Raw genomic sequence first — 25,020 nt, 5'->3', positions numbered from 1 at the left:
ATATACAAGGGGCAGGAATCACAGTCAGTAGGATGATAAGATAAAATATAGGTCTGCTTCACACTTCAGTGCGTATAGTTGACTCCAAAAGCATTTCTCGAGAAAACCCAAAGTAAACCCAAAGTAGGGGCCTAAACCCCGAGTGGACCCAAATTTTCAAAAGTAAACCCAAAGTAAACCCAGAAAGTAAACCCGGGGTTTAGTTGGGGTTTACGCTGGTGTTAGGTTGGGCCTGATCGGTACTGTATCTTAAACATCTTGAATCTTAGCAAGCCAAAAAAAGGTCATTGCCAAGCTTCAACATCCTAATCCGTGGGAGGGGAGGGGGCTCCTTACACTTCCATGCCATCATTCTATTTTGTTATACGTTATCCCTATCATTTTTTGTTATCTTTCGTCAATGTTACTAAACCAAAAAAGGGCCGCTGTAGTGACGTCGGAGGCAAATTGAAAAAAAGGGGTAGACTTATAAAAAATCTTAACATGCAAAAAAAGGCTTTGGTTATATGGTTATGTATAAGTTTGCCAAAAAAATGGGGGCTCCAAGCCTCCCGACCCCTTGGCCCCGATTCTGACGCCTATGGTTGCGCTGTTCTCGATTTTATGCTCCCAGAAAAAGTGAGGACCAGCTCCTTCAAATTTCTACAGTCTATGCAAAAAATTGAATGGAGGGCAGGCCCTCCCCAACCCCCCCCCCCCCCCATCGCCGATGCTACGTGCCTGACTTGTCATGATGAAAAATAATTCGCAACCTCAGTTTCTTCTTTGGGAAACATACAGCACGTGATGATTGGCTGCATGTGCAAAACGTCGAATGTGGAGTCGTTAAGTCAAAGGAAGGCGTTGATGGAGGATGAAATCGAGTACTGCGTCACTTTTTTACTTCAAATATCTGCCACATTGACGGAAGAATTCGGCGGGGGGTAGGTGTATTTAGGAGAAAGGTATTACAACTGCAATGTATATTCTTTGAATGTAACTGGCGGCTCATGTATGTCACAGTATACGTTAGAATAGCTTGCCTAACGTTAAAAATGGCAGCGTTCACATATATATATACAGTATCAGTTTATTGTTAAATGGTTGCATTTTTCTATCCACATTTAAAATGTAATTAAAATGATTCTCACGTTTTGTTGTAACCAATTCCAATATATGTAGGTTATACATGTGTAACGTGTGTATTGTATTTAAAACTAAACGTCCGTACTATGTTACGTATTACGTTCAGATAGTCATACTATGACGTCATGAAGGCCACTGGAAGGGGAAATACGTTGATAATTTTTTTCTGATTGCGCATTATTTAAAATTCCCTATTGATGTGCATTGGCGTATCACAATTCGATCATCCTTCGACTGGAATATTCGCGAAGGTTCTTAATTTTCTTATTAGATTCATTGATTATTTTGTCTTTTCTTAAAATAGTCTGACCTCCATCAACAAGCAACCTTTCTCAGGTAAGCTTAGTCTTTGTTTTGTTTCAATGCATGTCTTCTGTGTTTCCAATAGTGTTAATTATCTTCGAGGAATCTAAAATCCTGCACGTGTGAAGAATGCATGGAGAAGATATCAATGTTTGCTTGTAATAATCTATTTCTACCCGGATATTTGCTAGGTATGATAGGCAGATATAGTTACGTTGTAAATGATATTTTAGATGAAAGCATTCGCATGCCAGTCACCGAAAAGATCACAGTCTTGTCTCCTGCAAATTTCACTGACCAGCTAAATAACTCGGTGCCCCAGCCCTCAGCAGAAGAGGAGGCTAGGAACTTTTACGTGGGCCTCCTTCTGGCCATCGTTTCCACTATTTTCATCGGTTCCAGTTTTATCTTTAAGAAGAAAGGATTGCTGAAACTCGCAGAAAACCAAGGAACAAGGGCAGGTGATGCCATGACCCCTTTATTGAGAGTTTTGAACAATAATGGTTGAACAGAAAAATAAAATAACGAGCTCCAAATTAAGAATGAGTATAAATTTCAGGGGCTGGTGGCTATGGTTACCTAAAGGAATGGATGTGGTGGGCGGGCATGATCCTCAGTAAGTATAGAATTTTGATATGTGATCTGAAAAATGTAACAATTTGAATACCAGTGTATTTTTTGCCCTTTTTTCAGTGATCGTCGGAGAGTTCGCCAACTTCGCGGCCTACGCATTCGCAAGTGCTACATTGGTGGCACCACTTGGAGCTCTAAGTGTTATATTAAGGTAATTCATTTTTTGTCGCTTTCAGGGAAAAAGCGGTATCGTTTGTTTAATTTGGTATGTCCACTGGTCTGAGAAAAAGGAATGTTCGTCCGATATTTTTGGACCTTGACAATGATGCTTCAAATACAGAATTACCAAAACTTTAAATAATCTCGAGTTAAAAGGCATGTGCCTGTTATATCATTGCCACAACCATGCAGGATATTTTCCTTAATTGCCTTTTTACTGAAGCAAAAGGGACTGTAATAAATTTTGAATTGAGAAAAAAAACCTGGAAGCCTGAGGGCATGCCAATGGGAGTAATGTTTGTCATGGTAGCGTTCAAATTTGAAATTGGATACTTTGATACGCGTTATTTGGTTTTGTCTAAAAAAAAAAAATTATACATTTTGTAAATTAATCAATCTGTTTTCATTTCAGTGAAGTTTTGTCGTCCCGGTTTTTAAATGAACGTCTTAATCTGCTCGGGAAGGTGGGTAGTGCGATGTGTGTGTTGGGGTCCACCGTCGTGGTGCTCCACTCCCCCAAGGAACAGGAAGTGGAGAGCATCGAGGACCTGCTGGAGAAAGTCAGGGACCCTGGTAAAACAGCTGTCGGGTCTTCTCGGAATTCGATCGCTAGCTGTGCTTTCAAATGTCTTGTTTTACTGGCGACAAAGCGCGATGTTACACGACGAACCATATGTTGCGTACATTTATTTGCATTCATATGCATAAAATAGATCACAACTCTACAAGTAAACATATTGATTTGTATCAGTCACGCTAAACCAACTCATAGGGCAAAAGATGTTTGTGGGATTTTTTTTACAGTCGCACCGATTACCTTTAGTAACTTCGGGTAGTAAACTGATCTCGTAAAAATGATCTTTGGTATATGATTAATAAAACATGACTTGAGTTTAAGTAACGCTGAATATGATATTCATGTAAAACACTTTCACCGCAAATGTATGTTGTAGTTGAATTTGAAAAGTGTAAAGATAGTGTCCGCCTGTAGAATTTTGTAATGAACTTGGCTCTCTAAGAAAGAGAAATAACTGACAGGATTGTAATAATTTTAGGCTGTTAATTCAACCATGCAAAATGATAACATGTTAAAGCCTTTCGAACGCTCTTTTTCAGTGTTTATCGTGATGGCTGCTCTGCTGTTGTCTGTTGCCATGTTTACCATCATCTTCCTGTCGCCGCGCTATGGGCAGAAAACAGTCATAGTTTACATCATTGTATGCTCCACCCTGGGGGCCTTTACTGTCCTTGGTTGTAAAGGAGTAGGCGTGGCCATCAGGGAAACCTACAGGGGCAGAAATGAATTCACTCATTGGTTGACGTGGGTTCTACTTGGAGTGGTAGTCGTGTGTATATTGTTTCAGCTCAATTACCTGAACCGAGCCTTGGACACTTACAACACAGCAGTTGTCACGCCCATTTATTACGTGTTTTTCACTTCAATCGTCATTTTCATGTCTGTCATATTGTATAAGGAATGGAAGAACATGACAGGTGTCCAAATTGCAACGGAAATTTGTGGATTTCTTACCATAGTGGGCGGAATTTTTCTGTTACAAGCATTCAAGAATATGAATATTTCTCTAACCAACCTTCCCCATGCCAAAAAAGAGCCACAACCGCAGAAAGAAAAGGAATCTGAAGAAGAGGCAGTGTTGCAGATTCTTACGGATGACCAGCAAATTTCGTCTAGTTGACAAACACGATGCATATGATGGTGGGACTTTTACAAACTTTCTTCTTTTTTTATTTCAAATAATAACATGTTATGAATACTTATCAATACCTGAGCTCTCTTTTGCTTTTAATAGAGTCAAGTGACAGTACAAATTTGAAAGATGAATAGCAAAGACAATTCACTTCATTGGTCACTGCATTGAAAGGTGATGGAGAATATATACCACCTCTCTCTCTATCTCTCTCTCTCTCTATCTCTCTCTCTCTCTCTCTCTCTCTCTCTCTCTCATTCATAATATCTATGTGTGCAATCTTGCTTGTCACGCGTTCCGTGAGAAGAGCCGAGAACGACTCTCTTAAAATATAGATAGAGTGGGGGTACCGTAGAAAGCTTAGTAGTGTTGTGCATTCTTTTATCTCTTGCTAATGGTTAAGTAATTTAGCTCAATTGGTAGTGCTACTTTAATGCTGGATTTGTAAGTCAGAGGACATAGGTTCAAACCCCAACCGAGGCAATATCTGGCTCTATATCATGTGTATTCTTTTCTTCTTTCAGATAGATCAGAAGAATAAATTGCTAACTGCATCGTTCAAAAAAGCAGCTCGATAATGGAGATGGCGATTACATTACAAGACGAAGCACAAATTCACGAGTGATAGATTGAAAATGCTGGTTCATCCATTCTAACAGATAATGGCTGCTATTGCATATGAGAGACATCCGCCTTTAATTGTGATATTGCTAAGAAAAAGTTGTTTTTGTGACAAGTATAGCTAACGGGTAACTTCTCAGATCAACACTTTGAACTCTTAGACATTCAATTTAATTTACAATGTTTTTGTATTTGACATTAATGAATACAAATAAAATCATTGACTCATTTTAAAAACATATCAATACTTAAAATTTAATACTAGTACTAATTAATTGTCAAGGTTTTTTTTTTTAGCAAATTCGTGGAATTTTAACAGCTAGGACTCTGAGTTGCACCTCTTCCGTTTGTGAGGAGATATACGTTAAAAAAGGCCTTGAATTGGGAAGATGTAAATGTGTACATAAAAAGTTTTCTTTCATACTCTCTGACATACATGTACATGTATTAACTAGGGTCAAGTTCAACACTGTCACATGTTTAATCATTCTAAAGTGTATGAAAATATGATTAAGATTATATAAAATTAAATTGCGTAGGTTTATTTTCGGGAAAGTATTATCAATATATACAAGTTAATGTACGTACAAATCAACTGTATTCTCCATTGAGCATGCACGGGTGGGAGGAATCAAAATATTCCGTTTCCACAGACTGACGGTGATCTTTTTTTAATTCAAATTTTTGTCATTTTTCAAAAATTATTTATTTTCTTGTAAAAAGATTTTCTTTAATCTGTAAAACAAATGCTTCCAAAATAAATAAATAAGAACTGAAGTCGTTTTCGGAATTTCTACAGGTTTTGGTCTAACTTGTAACATCATCTAAACGGAAGTTCACCTGTTCAGCTGTCTGTGTCTCGGAAGAGAAAAACATGTTTATGTTATGACGTAACTGATTTCCTCGACCCTTATCTCTCATTTTACATTTAACGATACACCAGAATGGTCTTAAAACTCAGGACATGGTAAGATAACTGATCTACACATATTCTTAAACATATACACAGAAATACTTTAAATAGTAATCTATAGAAGTCCCTTCCTGAAGCATTTGATTGTACACCCCCCTTTTTTAGGTTTTAATTTCCGTATTTACATTCACACATGGTATCTTCATGTACAACAAACATGGCGTATAGTGTACACCATCACAGATTCCGAAGACTAAAGTACGTCCCCCGTATTTCCCAATGTTAAAATCTGGAATCTCGTGCGGGTATTTAAAAATCCTGATCACGGTTTGGGGTCGTTCATGGCATGTTGGCACACGTTGTGTTTGTCATAGGTGTTAGTGAGTGGATAAAAAAAAACATTGATCATTCTTGTATGAGGTATCTGTGAGTGGTTGAAGGTGGATATCTATAAGGGGATAGAGATATTCTTATGTTACAACAAGGTGAGGTGGCTGTTGTTTTGTGTTGGTCGTGTCGTAGATAGTGTACTGTACTGCTGCAGCATAGCATTGTTTCTAAGTAACAGGACAAACACTGCATTTAATGTTATTAAAGACCCCAAACGAATCGCTATCAACTGAATGTTGACCTCAAAAGTTTTAACTGGAACATATGAATGTAATTAAGTAATAACTCACTGGTTCTCTTCCTCTCTTGTACCTTAGCAAGGTGCACGTTTGTATATTCTTTAAACTTTTGTAAAAAAAATCATTGAAAATTGGTCATAAAAATACCAATCCTTTTTTTGCGATATCATATTTATTTGAAAAAGAAAGTATGTTATATTACCATGTTTATTTTAGTAGATATATCTTATGAAATCAAAAATAAATGTTCTAGTAATTTATTAACCAAATAAATATTTTTTTTTCTCGAAACAAAAAGAATGATCATTTAGAAATTGCAGTTAAATATATACTGTACAGTACATTTATCTACTCATTATTTTGTTATTTATGTTTGAGGCTTCCTAGAAAGATTAAATGAACGATATAATGTGTACTGATCAATGTTAATCTTCATCTCTCTGCATTAAGTTGTGGGATATTTGTTGTGATTTTGTTGAGTTTTATAGATATGAGATATTTGTGAGTGTGTTTTCTTGTAGAAACCTATTCAAGTTCTGTCTGGAGTTGTGCCTATTTTGCTTCTTTTGTTATTGCTGTATTGGTACATAATGTTCAACGACACAGGGCAGCCCTCATTTTCAAGCAAGTTGTCCACAGCAATGACTATCAGTCCTAAGGTAAGCTTCTGAAGCAAGCAACCTGCACGCATTTACCTGCATGACCGCCCAGTTGGAGTCTGTGTCGGCCGGTCTACTTATTTCATATACCATGATATTGCTGGAGTGTTTTGTTAATTAGTTTCATAGACTAGCTGATATAGTTTTTTTACTTTTCTTCTTTGACTTCACTTTAATTATTATTTACCTACAATATTTGCTATCATTGGGTTATTGACTGGTTGAGATTTCCATACATGTACTGAACAATGAGTGGCCTTGGTATGTTTTTGTTACTAGATATTTCAACATTTGCATGTTAGATTTTAAACAGGGATCAATCTACTGGCAGTTTTTTTGTCAGATTATGCAAATGCTAGTAGTTGATGGCATTTCAAATCAAAGTACTGAAGTACCGACGAAAGTCAATTTTATTGATTATAATTCATTTTAAAATCAAAGATATATATACCGGTACATGTATACGCATTCTCGCATTGCAAGTAGTCTCTTATAGCTATATTTGAATGATTATGCACATTTTTTTTTCTAATATGAATTGTCGGTTTTTTTCCAACAAGAATTCCAAGCTATAGACTGAAAACCCCATATAAATCATGTTGTATAATATTTTAATTAAAGATAGAATTAACGCCATCAAACTCTACGATGCATTATGTATCAGTAATCGAAATATTTCTGGAAAATTGTATCCAAGCAGTGATAATTTGTGCTTAGATCCAAACACTGTTTCACTCCCGGTTTGCCAGAGTAACTGCATAGGAGAGATGATCAAAATCAACTCCCAAATATCATCATCAGATTTTTTTTTTCATTTTCCTTTTTAATATGCCTGTACATGTTTACTGATATTTCAAGAATACGAGATTAGCTTAATATCCTTAATTGTTGAACAAATATTCAAAACTAAGCAAGAATACTAGCTTCATGATACTATACAATTTGTATTGTAAAATTCTCAAGTTTTGAAGATTGAAAAGACATTGAGTAAACTGCCTGAAATAAATTTGATTCAATCTTTAAGCGTGGGTGTGTACCAACTAGTACATTTATCATGAATCTGTAGAAATATGAAAAGAAAATTTAGTAATGCTATCAGGCCTTAAAAACTTTTTAAAAGTTTTTAAAATCCAAAATATGACAGTTCCAGGTCAGTGATCGAAGTGCAGCATTATATTTTTTTATGGGACCTAAAGTTGTGAGTTTTGACTGAATCTTATTCAAAGGACCCATTTAGTCATACTTACTAAAGTCTCAAATTGTTAGTAGTGGTGTTGTATGGCCAAAATACCAATGTCATTTCAAATGCTGTTCCATATGATATTCCATTGAATTTATCTGTATCAGAATTCCTAAAATATAAATATTCAAATTTAATTTCATGAATTTTTTTAAACAGATATTCTATTTCAAGCTATTGACAGTTTTTTTTTTTAAAAGTCATTGTTTATCTAATATCATTATAAAAGTGATAATTTTTCTTATTTTATTTTCATTCTATACCATCCTAAGCTTGTTATTGATAGATGATAAAAAACCATAATTTCTTGATGGTTGGGATTATAAATTAAGTTTTATCATATACAGTTTTTACTTTATTTAATACTTTTTGATATTTCTTAAAGTTATTTGAAATTAGTTGTTGTGAAAGTATTATGAAGAAATAAATGAAGTAAATTTGTAGCTTTAGGTTTGTGTGTTTGCATAATTGATTTCCAATAAGTCTTGCCAAAACTAAATTTGTATCCATGTCATTTCGTCATGGGCACAATGAGAATTAGCATATGGAGTTAAAAATTTATTTTAAAAACTACGGTGTTTAGAATTCAATTCAGCAACATTTTAAAACATTTGAAAATTGAGAAATGACTTTTTTAAGCAGTTTTGTGGCTTTCTGTATTGTTAAGCAGGTATTTCTTAATATCATATAAAGACTGCCAAGTGTGGGCTCCACCAGGCACCCTTTCAAAAGTCAATGATGTTGCTTTTTAAAGATAAACCTGCACATTTCAAAATTTCTACCCAGTTAAATAATGACTCCTGAGATTCAGTGATTTAAAACTTAATCTTTGACCCATTTAACAATTGCATTCTAATACTCTTAGTCTTAGATACAGGTGGTTCAGAGATGACAGATGAACTTGAACTTTGTCAAGTATGCATGTATATAAAGAATAGTCAGGATGTTCTTTGGGTTTTTGGGTTTTTTTACATGTAATAAATGTGTGAAAAATTATGAGTGAAGTTTGATTAGTTGTATGGTTTTAAACTTCATGGATTCTAATATAACTATATGTACCACATATATTGCATGAAGAGCATGCAGAAAACAAGAGGACATTTGATTTCGTTCAGGCAATGGCCCTTTGTTTATGAATCAGACAATCGTTCATGTAATATCATAACACAAAGCCCTCAAGATTTCAAGCACCAAGATTTATAAAGTGCATGAGTGTGTGTGTGTGGTGTTTTCCTTTATTGGTATCATTTTTGTGGTGCTGAATTGAAGTACAGTTTACCTGTTTACATGATACCTCAATTATCAACTTTAGATCGCTCGACTTGTACCAGTAATTATCAACTTGAGACCCACTAGCATTTGCATGGGAATACTACAACTAATCTTTGACTTAATCAATGGTTTCCCTGCACATAATGTTGTATCCTATAGATCAATGCACTCAGCTTTCTTTATTTACTGACACAATGAATGAACACTTTCAATCAAGAAAATAGAACCCTTTCATACCTGCAGAGTTCCAAAAACTACACAACCATTTATGGGCATTTCTTTATGCAGTGATTTTTATTTCAAGTAAATTTATATTTCATTTTTTGATCTCTTGATTTTCCTTGTAGCCAACTGGCATGCCTTCCATGCTGAATGTGACGGGGGAAGTTGCCTTGGACAATACAACAAACGTGACAGACCTGAGCAATCAGACAATGCCGTTCACAACCCCGGAAGAAGAGGTCCGGAATTTTTATGTTGGTCTGACGTTGGCCATCAGTTCCAGTCTGTTCATCGGAACTAGCTTTATTTTTAAAAAGAGGGGACTTCTGAAACTTGCAAAGTACCAAACAACTAGAGCAGGTAAACAGAAGTGGAAGTCTGGCCATAGAACGGTCATCTCATGTAGTACATGTGTGTCTCAAGCTTGTAGGAATACAGCCTCACAGCAATTCTTTATTTAAATTATTCACATAGTAGCAATTATCATTAAAGGATTGATCAAAACTTTTGTATGTGTGGGTTTTTTTCTGTTAAATGTCATGCTTTGACAATTCTAGAATATTTCATGTTGATTGAAACAGAAACACAATATTAAAATATGACTTTTGGTTTCAGGGGATGGTGGCTATGGTTACCTCAAGGAATGGCTGTGGTGGGCTGGAATGATTCTCAGTATGTGATTTGTTCTATTTTTGTCTGATATCCAACTTTTGTGTTCAAAAATGGCTTTTAAATGTCTCATTATTACCCTGTAATACCCTGGATCCGTAATTTATGTAACAGGCCATCTGATTAGCGTCTCTATCCTATATATTTCAACTCATTTCAATCAATATCGCCATTATGGGCGGTATATTAGTACAGTTTGCTAGGCCTTTGTCTTACATGTGATAGATTCAATGGTACTTAATCTTCTTTCAATCAGCTGGTGATCTACTTATCAATAGAGCATCTTAGACGAAGAAATGATAATTAAAGCCCAAAAACAATACCCCTCTTCAAAGAGTTAATTTACAGAAAATAAAATGCAGGCTTTATGCAAATGATGTACCTTGATATCCGGTTAATGTTGAAGATAGTATGATGCATTTAGGGTAGAGTTATGTAATTGTAATTGAATTTTTTCATGTCTTGTCTTCACAAGTTGAAGCCAAATTGTGTCCAATGCTTGTATAGAGAGACCCATTAGTGATTGAGACAGTTGTTGACTTTTCTTTGTTATGGGTTCAGACACTGGGCTGATATTTTTTTCATAATTGAACACTTATAGAGTATTTGTGTCATATTTATTCATTTTTTGTGTAAATTTTGATTCCTCTTCCCTTATCACATTTTATGGAAGATAAAAGGTTGACCAAATGAGTACCGGTAGTGATTGTAAGTAGGAGTTTTGGTGGTACGTAATATTAACGTAACCAACAACCAGCAAGTACATGTATTACATATTACAGTAGCAAATACATGTACCAGTATTACATGCAATAGAGGTAGTGATTGTAAGTAGGAGTTTTGGTGGTACGTAACATTAACGTAACCAACAACCAGCAAGTACATGTATTACATATTACAGTAGCAAATACATGTACCAGTATTACATGCAATAGAGGTAGTGATTGTAAGTAGGAGTTTTGGTGGTACGTAACATTAACGTAACCAACAACCAGCAAGTACATGTATTACATATTACAGTAGCAAATACATGTACCAGTATTACATGCAATAGAGGTAGTGATTGTAAGTAGGAGTTTTGGTGGTACGTAACATTAACGTAACCAACAACCAGCAAGTACATGTATTACATATTACAGTAGCAAGTACATGTACCGGTATTACATGCAATAGATTTTTTTAAAAGATATTTTAAGAAAACTGTTTTGAAAGCAAACAAATAGAACTTATATAATTATTGTTAAGCTAAACTTGTAGGTGTCTACTAAGTAAAATACACATAATTAATTATTGAAATAGTTTTATAAGACATCGATCAATATTTGGTACTGAAAATTCTCATTTAATAAAAAGAGGTCAAATAATACCAGCTACTTAATTTAAAAGAATATAATATATATCCAAGTCTAAAAATAGCCATGACAATCTAAACCTTTTAAATTAAAAAAAAAATCCAGATAAGTTTTATCAAGGATGTACATGTATTTTCTTGTTTAAAAAAAGAGCATACTGGTAGTGACCTTGTAAACTTAATTTCCTGTATGTAAATCAACACATCCTTCAACTCATGTCATCCATCTATCCACAAGTAGGTCAACAATTAGAAAACGATTATCGGTACATTCATACTCTGGAATAAAACTATTTCTCCAACTGTTTGGCATTTAACTGTATACCAGTAATTTTTATAACAGACATTTTTTTGGTCTTTGTTTTATTTGGGGAATAATCAAACAAAAATCAGGACCATCAATCTGAGGGTTTCACCTGTATATGTACTTTTTAATCACTAGCTTATACATTATTGATTCTCAGTGACAGTACAGTGGAAATTATAACTGGAAACACATATGCAAGATCTCAATCAGGCTCTGTTTTACACTGATGATAACTTTCTTTCAGTGATTCTCGGAGAATTTGCGAACTTTGCAGCCTATGCCTTTGCTCCGGCCACCATGGTTACACCTTTAGGAGCTCTCAGTGTCCTAGTCAGGTATATCCTTATTTCCCATGTTCTCATTAAGACCATAAACTTTCCTTTTAGAGACAAGGTTACTGTAAAGCAGCTTTTATTCCAAAAGGCTTTATTTTGCTACATGTGTATACTGGTTAAAATACCTTAGACATTAGAGGACTTTTTCGCACAGAGAAATATTCATGAGGACGAGGCTTTAGCTGTAGCTTTCTAGTTATCAATAATTGTAAAAGTGGAGACGTATATTTTATCATTCTCTTTCTTTTTTGTCTCAGTGCTGTGTTATCATCGAAGTTTCTGAAAGAAAAGTTGAATTTGCTGGGTAAGATAGGCTGTGGGCTGTGTATCCTAGGATCAACTGTCATGGTCCTCCACTCTCCAAAGGAGCAGGAAGTGGAGAGCATGGAGAAGCTAGTGGAGAAAATCAAGGACCCTGGTAAATACCTGATAATCTTATTGATGATAGATGATCTTTTGTATATGTAAAGTTCAAACATTATATATAAAAACTTGACACATGATTGTCAGATTATGAATAAATCAGAATAATATCATAAGTACATCAAACACCTCATAATAATTCATGATAAATAGTGCTATGTAGAAATCATCATTTATTATGTATTCATAAACATCATTATTTTGAAATAAATTTAGAAAAAATATCAATTATTATTTATGGGTACTTGTTTGGGAAAGTGAAACATCTCTTAATCTAGATCCTTTGCAAATCTGCAGCCTTGTGCATTAATTAGAATTTTTTTTATACTGGATACTCTATTTAATGTTGTTGTGATCAAATCAATTATTTTTCTTAAAAATCTCTTTTGCAGTGTTTATTGTGATGGCCATCGTACTTTTGACGATTGCTGTAATCTTTATCCTGTTCCTGGCCCCCCGCTACGGACAGAAAACTGTCATAGTCTACATCACCATCTGTTCCTCACTCGGTGCATTCACGGTCATGGGCTGCAAGGGAGTGGGCGTGGCCATCAAAGAAACCTTCAAGGGCAGAAACGAGTTCACAAACTGGCTAACCTGGGTCCTACTAGTTGTGGTGGTGGTGTGTATATTGTTTCAGCTCAATTACCTGAACCGAGCCTTGGACACTTACAACACAGCAGTCGTCACGCCCATTTATTACGTGTTTTTTACATCATTTGTTATCTTCATGTCTGTGATATTGTACAAGGAGTGGGGGAAAATGAGTGGGGTGGACATTGCCGGGGACATCTGTGGATTCCTGACCATTGTGGTCGGCATTTTCTTGTTGCAAGCATTTAAGGACATGAACATATCCTTGGCAAACCTTCCCAAGGCAAGGAAAGAGGAGTCCCTGCATAATGGAGAAGCTTTAATGGTGAGATACGACGAAGACGATGAACAACATCTTCTTGACGATGATCAGGAAATGCAGATGCCAACAGATTATGATGATCCACATTCCTTTACAGAAGAATTCAGGCCTCAAGCACATTGATGTTAGAGAAAATTATCATTTCATTTACTTTGCATAATGTGATCAATCATGTGATCAGAATGTGATGGGTTTTTTTTCTTGTTATACATGTTGAATTCCATCATAGTCATTACCAAAAAGGATATTCATGGTGTTCATTAAAATTCCAAGTTCATAAGATAAATTAATTTGATACAATCCATTACAATAACCACATATTCAACCCCAATAAGAGAGATGACCAATACATGTATTAATATACAAATATTCAGGTTCACAAAGCCTTTGATTTGAAGTTCTATCAGAGGTGTATATTTTCAATAAAGAAAGCATGCCAACAGATAAGATACAATGTATTCTTTGATGTATGGTATTCAGGGATAGGCTTTCCTTTGGTCATTGATTCAGATGGGTATCTTTATAGATTTGTTCTGTTTTCAGTTATCTATAAAAACCATATAATGGTATTGTTTTTGTCAGGTTATTGTAGAAAAAAATGATACTTCATTCTTTATTCATCAAACAAGTATATGTCTTATTGTTTTTCATTAAGTGTTAAATTTGATGTATAAATTTTAGATTTTAATTATTATAGAAATATATTTGCATGAATTTAAATTTTTACTCAATTTTCAAGATGCCAAATAAAGAAATGTATAAAATGCTTGCATGAAATTACAATCAGAATTTAAATTGTTATGGAAAAACTCTCAGACTTTAATATATATATCTCCATTTTTTTTTTTCATAGAGATAGGGGAAATAACTCTTAAGTGTGGAATATATAAAGTGGCATTCATAATTCCATGTGTTATGTAAATTCTTATTATTTAAAGAGGCATTTCGAGACTACATTTCTTTATCATTTTTGTAAATAAACATACATGCATGTGTGTGGGTGTGTTTCAATCAGAGAAGACCAGAAATTTTTATAATATGTACATTATATTATATAGTCTTGTACCATGACGATGATCTCCTCTTATAGATATTATAACATATCTTGATATTCTTTTGCCATTTCTCTTAATTATTGCTTTGTTTTAGAACATTATATAAGTATTATTTTTGTTACATATTATGGAAGTGTGTTAGATCCAAGTTTCTGATTTTTAAGCATGATCATGTACAAGTGTTTATCAGAGCTGTATGTAAAGGGTATGTGTCTGTGTTGTATTCTAATTCATACCCCTTCCTCCAACACTTCACATCAAAAAGTTACTCAAGTTACAGGGCAGCGAAAACAGAAAATCAATTCTAATACATTCATTTATGTTCATTGATATGATTTTGATGCAAGCATGGCAAAACTTTAAAATGTTAATTTTTTTCCTTTTTTTTTTATAAGGCCTACTTGCACTCTAAAAAGCACAAATGTTAAACAAAAACTGGTTAACTTTTTGATACATAAAATGTTTAAAGCACGAAATCACTCTATGCTCTATTCTTACATCTGTAAGACATTTCCAGAAATAAAGATTTTTTTTTTTACCATTAGAGTATTCTAAATATTTTAAGTATGCTATCATATATTTATGATTGCAATGATGACACTCAAAGTGCATTCAGTTAAAGAGAGGTCCATTGTTAGGAGCTTTGAAACTTCTTGTGAAACATGTACCAGCTGGAAATTTGACAGTTCAGAGGGTGGAGTGGTCTTTTTAATGAAGTGGAGTTAGTTTCCTTGATCATACATAATTTCCTAGTCTTCTAAAGTACAGCAGTCCTATACTATAGTTTTCTGGGGATCACCTGACCCTATTGAAAACCACTGATGTAGTCATACCTATACATCTGAGATTTGCAAAGTTACTGGGTCTAGTCACAGTAGACATGATTAATGGCATCTCCATCTTCATTTGTATGAAGAAGATTACACTAGTTTCTGTTATATATCACATACTTTTAATTGACTCTACAAACATATCAATTATTACTAACAACTGTGTATTCCTAGATTTTAATTGGTTTATTTATTCATATAATATATAGTTTGTAGTGAATGGGCAATATCCAATGTGCAAAAAGTGTTGAACAGTTGGAAACTGTGTGAATATCATACTTGTGTGTGTAGTTGAGTTTTAGACATAGGATTGCGTTTCGACATCTTTATTTGTAGTACCGGTTACTCATTTTTGTGATCAATCTTTGGGTGTCCTGTTTTATGTTCTACCTAACTTATGTAGAAAAAAAAGGGTATGCATAAGTCAATAATGTCTGTAATGGCCATTTGTCTTTATAATGACGTTGATATAATCATCTGGTTCATCTCAACACATTTCATACCTCACTGTGTATACAGTACATTAATTAGAGATATATCATGACAGGAAACAACAGAGTTTTAATTGTTTGTTTAACAGATTTTATTTTTTGAAGTTGTTATATGTGTAGTTATCATCATTAATCACAAGAAGTCGTATATCGATTTATCCTGAAACATTTTATATTCATTATTCATTGGATATTTAAGATGTTGTATTGTGATAAAAAATTTTAAAAATCTACTTAATCTATAGACAGCGTGAATGATTGAAAGCAGCAGATCTGAAAATGTTGAGATTTTTCTACAGAGATCACCAACTTATTGTTAGATTTATTTATTTTTCAATTGTGTGATAATATAGCTTGTTATCTCCGATTAGAAAATAAAATAAAATTTATTTTAACTTCGAGTTGTCATGCATCTTAAGAAAGACAACCCTGTCTTGAAATGAAATCTTTGTTACACTTGGAGTTATCTTTCATGCATCAATGGGCTATTTATTCCAATTTACGTTACGAATCGTGATCAAGCGAATTTTATTATGTTAAATGACAGAATTAAATACCAGTTTTTGCTGAAGAAATATTATATGGCCATCCTTTTGCACCCCCACCCCCTTTCCCACTAATAACCACGCGGCATAGATAAAATTTAAGACATTGCTTTTAACTCCCCCCGAACTTCAGTCATATGACCTGCACAGGTGAGTTTACAAACAACGCGTAGTAATACACCTGAGTAACATAACACGTCAGCGGAATGCGCGGACAAGTAGGAATTTGCACAAAAGCACTCATGTGGGTTGATAAGCGACCGCTCGTATATCACTATGTTCAATAGTGTTTAAAATGCCCGTCTTCAATACATCTCTGGCGGCTCTGACATGTCACCTTAAATTTCAAATTAATAAGGGTATTCAATATCAGACCATTGAATTGAAGTGTTAACACGTTTGTTCAGGATTTCTTGTAATCAAAAGATTTTTTCTCATGTGGAAACGAATTGAAACAAGTGTTTTATTGTCCAGACAGCTTTTCATAGGCTTTGTCTGGGGATTGATTGATTTTTTTTCTTACCCCCCCCCCCCCGAAAGAAAAATATGACATGTCTGTCATGATTTTAAACACGAGTCATAATCGATTATTAGAACGACTGAATGGGGTTAGTATCGGGGGTTTTATTAGTCTTTTTAACAGTTGTTAGAGGTTTGAAGTTTGCATATTATAATATTTATTAATTTCCCAAATGCATGGGGGGGGGGGGGGGGGTGGTAAATACTGCTTACATGGTTATGAATTTAAAAATCTTGATTATATAATTAAATTTTAGTAGAACGATTTAAAAAAGTTAAAATTGCGTTATACCATTCAAATCTGTGCATATCTGGTCCAGTCTTTAGCCCTGTTGACAAAATCTCTCTCTCTCTCTCTCTCTCTCTCTCTCTCTCTCTCTCTCTCTCTCTCTCTCTCTCTCTCTTGTATAAATATATCAGTTTCTTTTTAACCAGTCTTCTAAAGAATGCGTATATGATTTCTTTTTATTCATCATTCTTATCTGTATATTTAATTTTCTATTTCAAATACTTGTTTGCGTCATCGCCATTCACATAATGTTTGACTATACACATGATTAAAAAGATTTAACTGCCAATTCTATAACACTGTGTTTGCTTTCTGATTTACCTATCTATGACTTTGTTCTGGCTTAACAGATATGTAAAACTGCCCCTTTTACAAAGTGATTAACTTTACAAGTATGAATGAATTCTATAGCTTCCCATGGCCTACTTCCATTTTGGAGTAATTCAGCGAGATAAGCACCAACTGTGACTCATTACATGCATCAGCGCGATATGCATCGGAATTTCTATATAATAGGCTCTTTTGCAGAGAGTATATAGATCTGAGAGGTACAACATTAATGCACTTTTCATGCATTTACCTCTTCTTCATTTCTTTAATATGCCTCTTTTACAACACCCCATCCTACCAAAATCATCATCCAACCCTCAAAAAGAAACGGGGAAGATTTTTATTTGCAAATAGTAGTACATATGTAAACATTTCTACTGAACTGTCAGTATTCGATCCTAATTTAAGCCCCAAAACTAGCTGCAGGTCTGTAGCTCCCGGTCTGAAAAAATTCGTCCATCCGAATTTTTTTTTAGATCGGAAGCTACAGACCTGCAGCTACCCCAAAGCGGGTGCTACTGTGAAAATACCGGTATATATCGTGCACTTGTGTTTGCTAACGTCCTTCTCAGTGGGTTCTCACCCTAACCCTCTAGTCACTTAATTACATTTTTCTTACCCCCCCCCCCCCCCCCCCAGCAGGTTCCGAAAGGTTAAACTACTGTGTTTTTAATCATAATTCAAACTGCAAATCAGCAATGTGAAATAAATATTATCAATAAAAGTTTATTTGGCTGATTGATAATCGTATTGATCAAAAAGACCCTTGTATATACATTTATAGGAATTTTTCCCTGTCCAATATTTTTTTTATTAATGTTGATATGAAAAATCATACCCAGTGTACAATAGGTTATTATTGCCGTGCATGTTCACACAGAAAGCATTGTAGATAACACTTATTGCGCTACATCTGTTTCCGCCTCGCTGAAGTGATATGGATTTTGAGAAATTCTACCATTTTCTCGGAAATATTGCTTTTTTGTTTTTATTTTTACTCTGGATTAAGGAAGTGAATTTTCATTTTATCAGCATTTTTGTTATTGTTTTGAAATATGAATTTTCATGTCCACGCGTTTACATAACTGATGAAAAGAGTTAATGAAAATTCATATTTTTACGCATGATATTTTTTTTATTTTCAATAAATTGTTTTTATTTGTTCACTAGCTTGTTCTTTCATAATGTTCTTATTGACATAAAACACGCACTTGTTAAAACACCAAAAATAGATCATGTTGGACATTTTTACCAGGGGAGCATATTAGTGATACAAGTAAAAAATTGGATTTTGTTATTTTATTGCATGACTTCAATCCACCTTACTCAAATACAATTGTAGATGTTGTGACCTAGATATCTCAGCCATATTGTACCTTCATCGTCTGAGCAATGGGCTGCAGACGCATCATCGCGAGCTAACACCCACGTAAAGCGCCGCGGTCTCAGAATCAATACACATTGGGATCGTATTCACCCATCAGAGTTACGCTAGCTTTCTATATTTGTGTCACGATCTCTCTCCCTTTCAGCAATAAATCTTTTTAAAAGATAACCATTGGGGAATTTGAAACAACGGCGAAAAATTAAAAAAAAATTAAAAACTTAAAGTTCAATATTTCCGATTTCCAAAGATGTCCTGTTTTAAAGTGTATTGGAAGTTTAACTTTTTTGTCTGGTCTATCTATATACTCGTGCCTATGCAAAATTTAATAACATTTACATTCTGTATATCATAGAAACAGAATTCAGTAGTCCATGTATTGCTATTGTATTTCATATACACATGTAATAGATTGTTTTGTTCTTAAAAATCAAACCGTGTCTAAACTTCCAAGTTCCATGTTTGATCGCTAGAATCATATATTGTTTCATTTCAGAAAAAAAAACCTACTGAATAATGTGCAATTTATGCAAAAATCCCAGGGGCTCGGCACGATCTTTTTGTCCTTTTGCTTGCTGACCACCCATATACTATGAAATGTAAGTGGATATTATAGTATAGGAGTAGTCAAAGCATAAGAAGACAAAATGTTCCTGACGAGCCCTTGTTCAAAAAAAAAAAGAAGAGAGAGAAAAAATATTTATGTCTCACGAATATCTATTTTGAGGGCATTTTGGAACTCTTTACCATGCGAGTACATCAACATGTATATATATAAAGGATAATGAATATTTTTTTTATTTCAGAGAAACAACTTAGACCCTTAGTATAAATACAGTAGTCCCTGTAATGTAATTTGATCTATACACATGCAGTTTATGATTACACAAACATGAACTTTCATATAATATGGTTATATTAAATTTAGATTTCTAAGCTATCAAATTACAACGAAATCAAATTTTATTTGCATATGCACATTCATTCAAACAACATGTTTACAAGGAATTATCTAGTTTTAAATTAACAAAATAACAATTTAAGAATATTTTGACAAATTACTTATTCAGGTGAATTTAGTTCATATAAATCTATCATACGAGTAGGGGGTGGGGGGTCAGACGCAGTTTACTTTTCTTACGACTACCGACAACAATCGTTCCTTGATTTAAATTTGTTTATTATGAGGATTATTTTCTGTGGTAATTAAGTCGATCGCTGCTTAATCTGCGCAAGGGACCATGCATGTGCAAATTGGGGTCGAGGCGGGGTCATCTCGGACCAATTCGATATGGATGTTAACCTCATAAAACCGTGTCAGACGTCTGTGTTGTGTAAACAAACATGACACACAGAAAGCGATGGCAGACTTTAGACTGTTTAAATATCTTTACTATTCTTCTGCATCTTACTTTTTAAATACCTTATTAATGAGCTTAATTGTCGTCGATTACACACTTTGATTTTGTTGAAAATGTCTTATATAATAGTATACAACTTTAAAACTTAAGGCATTATTCCAACATTTTTTATCTAGATTTCCTCAGAAATCGGACAGTTGTCACGCATGTCCGAGCAATCAGGGTGGGACTCACCTGGGCTCTGATGCGATCACCTTTCATTGACCTTACACCTGGACAAATGTAAGGCGATCATGTTGAAATGTAACGTCGCAGGATTGCAAAAGATTATTCATATTACACATTGCCATTCAACAATATATATAAACAATAGTTACACCTTATTGTATAACACTCCCCTAAGTGGAGAAATCGATGTACATGTAACAGATTTTTGCGAAAATTAAAAGGTATCGTCTAACTTCACGAAAGCATTGAGAAGTGCAAAGGAAATTATACACTTTTTTTATTTGTAAAGTTTGTTGTATTAGATCAGACAGAATTAGCGATATCCTGGAGGTAACGCTATATCTAGATCTAGTCTATTAATAATGTAAAATACACTTTTACAAAATAATGTAAAATACATCTTTACAAAATACGAATAAATCACCCCCCCCCCCCACCCCCCACCTTTATAGAAGTACATTGGTATACACAAATGGGCATTTTCTTTTTTGGTATTGAAGAATTACCAAAACTGGCTATTATAGGTTTAATGATGATTTAAGTGCCTAAAAAGTGGAAAAGGGCACATACACACCTGAAATGCTACTAGCACTAGCTGGGCAGGAATAAACATACCCCCTCCCACATATAAATGTACTGTGAAAGTCGTGCTTGATTTCCTCCCTATTCCTGTCACTGTGAACTCTACAATAGAACAGGAATCTCAATTCGGGTTTTAAAAACAAGGATCAAAATATTGCGCAAAACAATCAAAATATGGCACAAAACCAGATGCAATTAACGAATATGTTTTTTTTTTTAATCCAACTTCTAGGAGGGATGGTACGATAACTCAATTTATCCGGATTATGTTTTATTTAGCATTTCCGTTGCAGTCGAGCCAATATTTCATTGATTATTATATTGAAATTTTTCTGAACAATTGTTTTGAGATAAGTTCGGCTTAAAGAAAAATTGGCAGCGTTCCAAATTATTCTCTGTATCAATTAGGGTTAAATGCATTGCCATAGCACTACTTTCAATTACTCAAAATATCGATTACTTTAAAATTGAATGAGGTCTTACAGAAATTAAAGGCCTTCGGACTAAAGAAACTATTTTCATGATTAAAGAAAATGTATAGCACGGCGACTGAATTGTTGCAGTATAAAGAAAATGAACTCCAGAATTTCTACACCAAGACACTGCTTTTTCTCTCTAATTTCAACATAATGCAATGCTGTCTTTACAGAAATTCAAATCAATCTGATTTGTTACGTAACGTACTTTTTTAAAATGTCCAAATTTTTTTTTTAAATCAAACTGTGTCTAAACTTCCAAATGAGCATCTACAAGTATGAATATTTTACAAATTTGAAAGTAGGTTTGGTAACGTAATCATACAGGAATGTACTTCTTAATATTTTATGCCCCATTTGATTGATTTGGAATCCATCATATATATGTGCCCGGTATATCTACCTACATCTACCGATTTAAAACATGCTCTTTGATAATCATTTACTTAAAAAAACTTTCCTACATGTACATTATCTTGTACATACAGAACAACAAAGTGGTTAAGTTGCATGCAGATATACACGTGAATGTAAGAACTTTTAAAACTTAACTGATAGTAGGTCCGGTTGTTTACACTAGTTGTAATGTCTTTTTTATACAGTCATAAAAATAGATGAATAAATAGATAAGTAGATAAACGAATACAACGTGACAAAATGTCAATTTGTATGTTTGTCTTAACTTCATATACGAAGAAAAAAACATTTTCTGTCTATTCAAAATTGGGTCTAATTTTTTAATTATACGAAATGAAAGTAAAATAAGGCCGTATCTTGCAAATTATAAAACCTACATGTACTGCCCCCCCCCCTTCCAGTCTACACTTATAAACAAATTCAAAAGTACATGCGCACCGATACAATTCAAGCACATGCAATGTGCATGCAAGGGCTATTTACATGCATTAATTTAATCACGTCACAGCAGCCCAAGCACACACATATTCACATATAAGTACATATACTTATGTATGTATGGCCTGACATAGCATTCCATACCAAGGTTCCCGTCGACCGTGACAGTTTCATGCATTGACAATATTTGGCAGCCGTGGTCTCTTTACCAGTCAAACATCTCTGGAATGTATATGTCTATTGGCTTTTAAATATATCTTCTTTTTTAATGAATGGATATAATCCATAAAAATGCTTAGCGGCCAACACCAAGAATAAGTGGACCTTTTATCAGTTTAGATGTAAAGTACACATTTATCTATTCTGTTTTTATATTAATTTGGGTCGAGAATGACAATCATTTCATCTATTTATGAAGAATAATACAAGTGGTCCGAGGGAAGAGGAGGAGGGATGGAGGAGTCCTGGGGTGGGGTGGGGGGGGGGGGGGGGGGAGTTGTGACAGTAAAAACTTATCAGGACAGATAAGTTTTATCTTTTATAAGGTAATTAAAAAGTAAATAATATTGATTTATACAGGGTGTCCCTGTATAGCATTTGAAATTCGTATTAATTAAAATATTTGGCCAAAGCGTTTTAATTGTGACTCCAATAGAAAGCGAAATCGTTTAATTTTTTTCCCCAAAAAAAGTTTGGGGAGAAAAGCATGCTTTTCTTTGAATAATGATGACACAAAATTGCATCATATTTTTTTGATTCAAATGAATTCTGTTCAAAATGAAGGAGCAGGCATATTCCGTTGTAAATTGTTATCAAACAAATAATCAGACTCCGGATATAGTTGTATGAATTATGAAAAAAAAGAAGAATACCCTGAAAAACAACTCAACATACATGTTTTTTAAATAGTGAGAAGATTTGAGGAAATTGGATCCATCGAGTGGCTGTTGGGAGAAATTCTACTCATCGACTTGATGTTCTTATTCATTAAGGACGTCATTTGGAGCACACTCTCTTTGAAATTGTTGTATTTTTATAAACATGCTCAATTTGTCAAAAACTTATAAATGTTCGTAAAATTTCTTGAGATATACATTTATGAAAATGCATATGATATTTTTTAAAAAAATTTAATCAAAAGTTACTCAAAGAGTAAATGGTATCAGACTCTAGTATTCTGGGATACCTTGTATGTATGAATACGTCGTTAGTTGGTTTAAACTGGCTGTTCTTTCATTTCCTATGATGAAATATGATGTACACTAACAAACAAACGCCACCACAGCAAAATGTGAGATTATGTATTGAAGGATTCACAAGGAAATAAATTCATTTAAACTATTCTGTCAATTGGTATTGTGACGATATAAAGAAATTCGTTACGAAAGTTTTTAATTAAGTTATTTTTTATCTTTAAGGGACTCAAAATTATTTTGCTTTACCTGTAAATCAGTTATATCCGAATTATTCATAAATGTAAACTATTTGCATAGATCATTAAAGAACTTTGCCGGGAATTTTTTTAAACTTCGCAATACCCGAGACTTCGCTCTATTTGCATCCGAACTAAACGAGTTTTACTGTATTTATTTTAAATATTTCCGATAATGTATCTTCCCCTTAAGTGTTTCCTGACACGATCCTTAACAAACCAGTGTTACATAAGTATGAATTATGTTATAATGTCAGTTTTTACTATTTGTATTCCTGTGTGACTATGAATGTTCTGTATATACCTCTGACGATTTTTATTCATGCTTATTCTGTATATATGTTCTTCTTGTATCAAATTATTTGGTTTGAGTGAATAAACTAAACTAACATAAACTCATGGACAAGCTTAAAAACATTATAACAATATTATTTATATTTTTTTCGACGGTCATTTTAACACAGAACAATTGGCATGTGTACAGGCACTTGATAGAGTGTTCGAGTTGTCTTAAAATTGGTTCTACGGGGACCTCTTTCTATAATGTTTTGTGGAACAGATTTGCATCGCAAATTTAATGTAAATTAATCGGAAGGAATCGGAGGGGCCATTAATCATGAACAAATGAGTGATTGAAAGAGAGAGAGAGAGAGAGAGAGAGAGAGAGAGATCCATATAAAGCTTTGTTCAGGATTTTTCTCTTTGTTCCATTTTATAATTTCATAATTTGCCGACAAAAACATTCACAGTAAGACCTAGTGACTAGGATATGCAAATATTCAATACATTCATAAACAAGTTATCAACAGCGTTCAGAAATTCAGCTCTTCTGATCAATCGTTGACCATCATTTGCCCTGAGATGATCCGGTCCCATTGTCTGACTGAATCTCTTGCCCAATCGTCTGTCTGAAATTTCCCCATTTCTAATTTTTATCCAAAAGGTTTTCTTGTCTAACTGCATGTCTGGATGGCTTCGTTGTCCTATTGTCTATCTGAATGGTTCCCTTGTCCATTCGTCTGTATTGGTGGTCACCTCGTCGAGTTGTCTACCTGAGTGAAATGTCTGTCTGATTGGTCCATTTTTCCAGTCGTTTGTCTGAGTGGTTCTCTTGTTCAATTGTGTGTCTAAGTTGTTCCCTTCTTTTAATGTCCGTC

General features: G+C 34.1%; 1 protein-coding gene across 1 annotated transcript; it reads left to right on the top strand.

The window, feature by feature from the left end:
* The first annotated feature begins 1,561 nt into the window (after positions 1–1,561).
* Positions 1,562–16,257, top strand: LOC128193041 (magnesium transporter NIPA3-like). The gene is made up of 11 exons (XM_052866227.1): positions 1,562–1,889; positions 1,988–2,044; positions 2,122–2,212; positions 2,633–2,793; positions 3,337–3,647; positions 6,614–6,751; positions 9,611–9,845; positions 10,101–10,157; positions 12,057–12,147; positions 12,405–12,565; positions 12,963–16,257. Exons 1-11 carry the CDS (start codon positions 1,562–1,564, stop codon positions 13,607–13,609), a joined length of 2,277 nt encoding a protein of 758 aa, XP_052722187.1. The 3' UTR covers positions 13,610–16,257.
* The last annotated feature ends 8,763 nt before the right edge of the window (positions 16,258–25,020 follow it).

The sequence above is a fragment of the Crassostrea angulata genome, chromosome 7 (assembly GCF_025612915.1).
Source record: "Crassostrea angulata isolate pt1a10 chromosome 7, ASM2561291v2, whole genome shotgun sequence".
NCBI lineage: Eukaryota > Metazoa > Mollusca > Bivalvia > Ostreida > Ostreidae > Magallana > Magallana angulata.
This window is presented reverse-complemented; position numbering and strand designations above follow the sequence as displayed.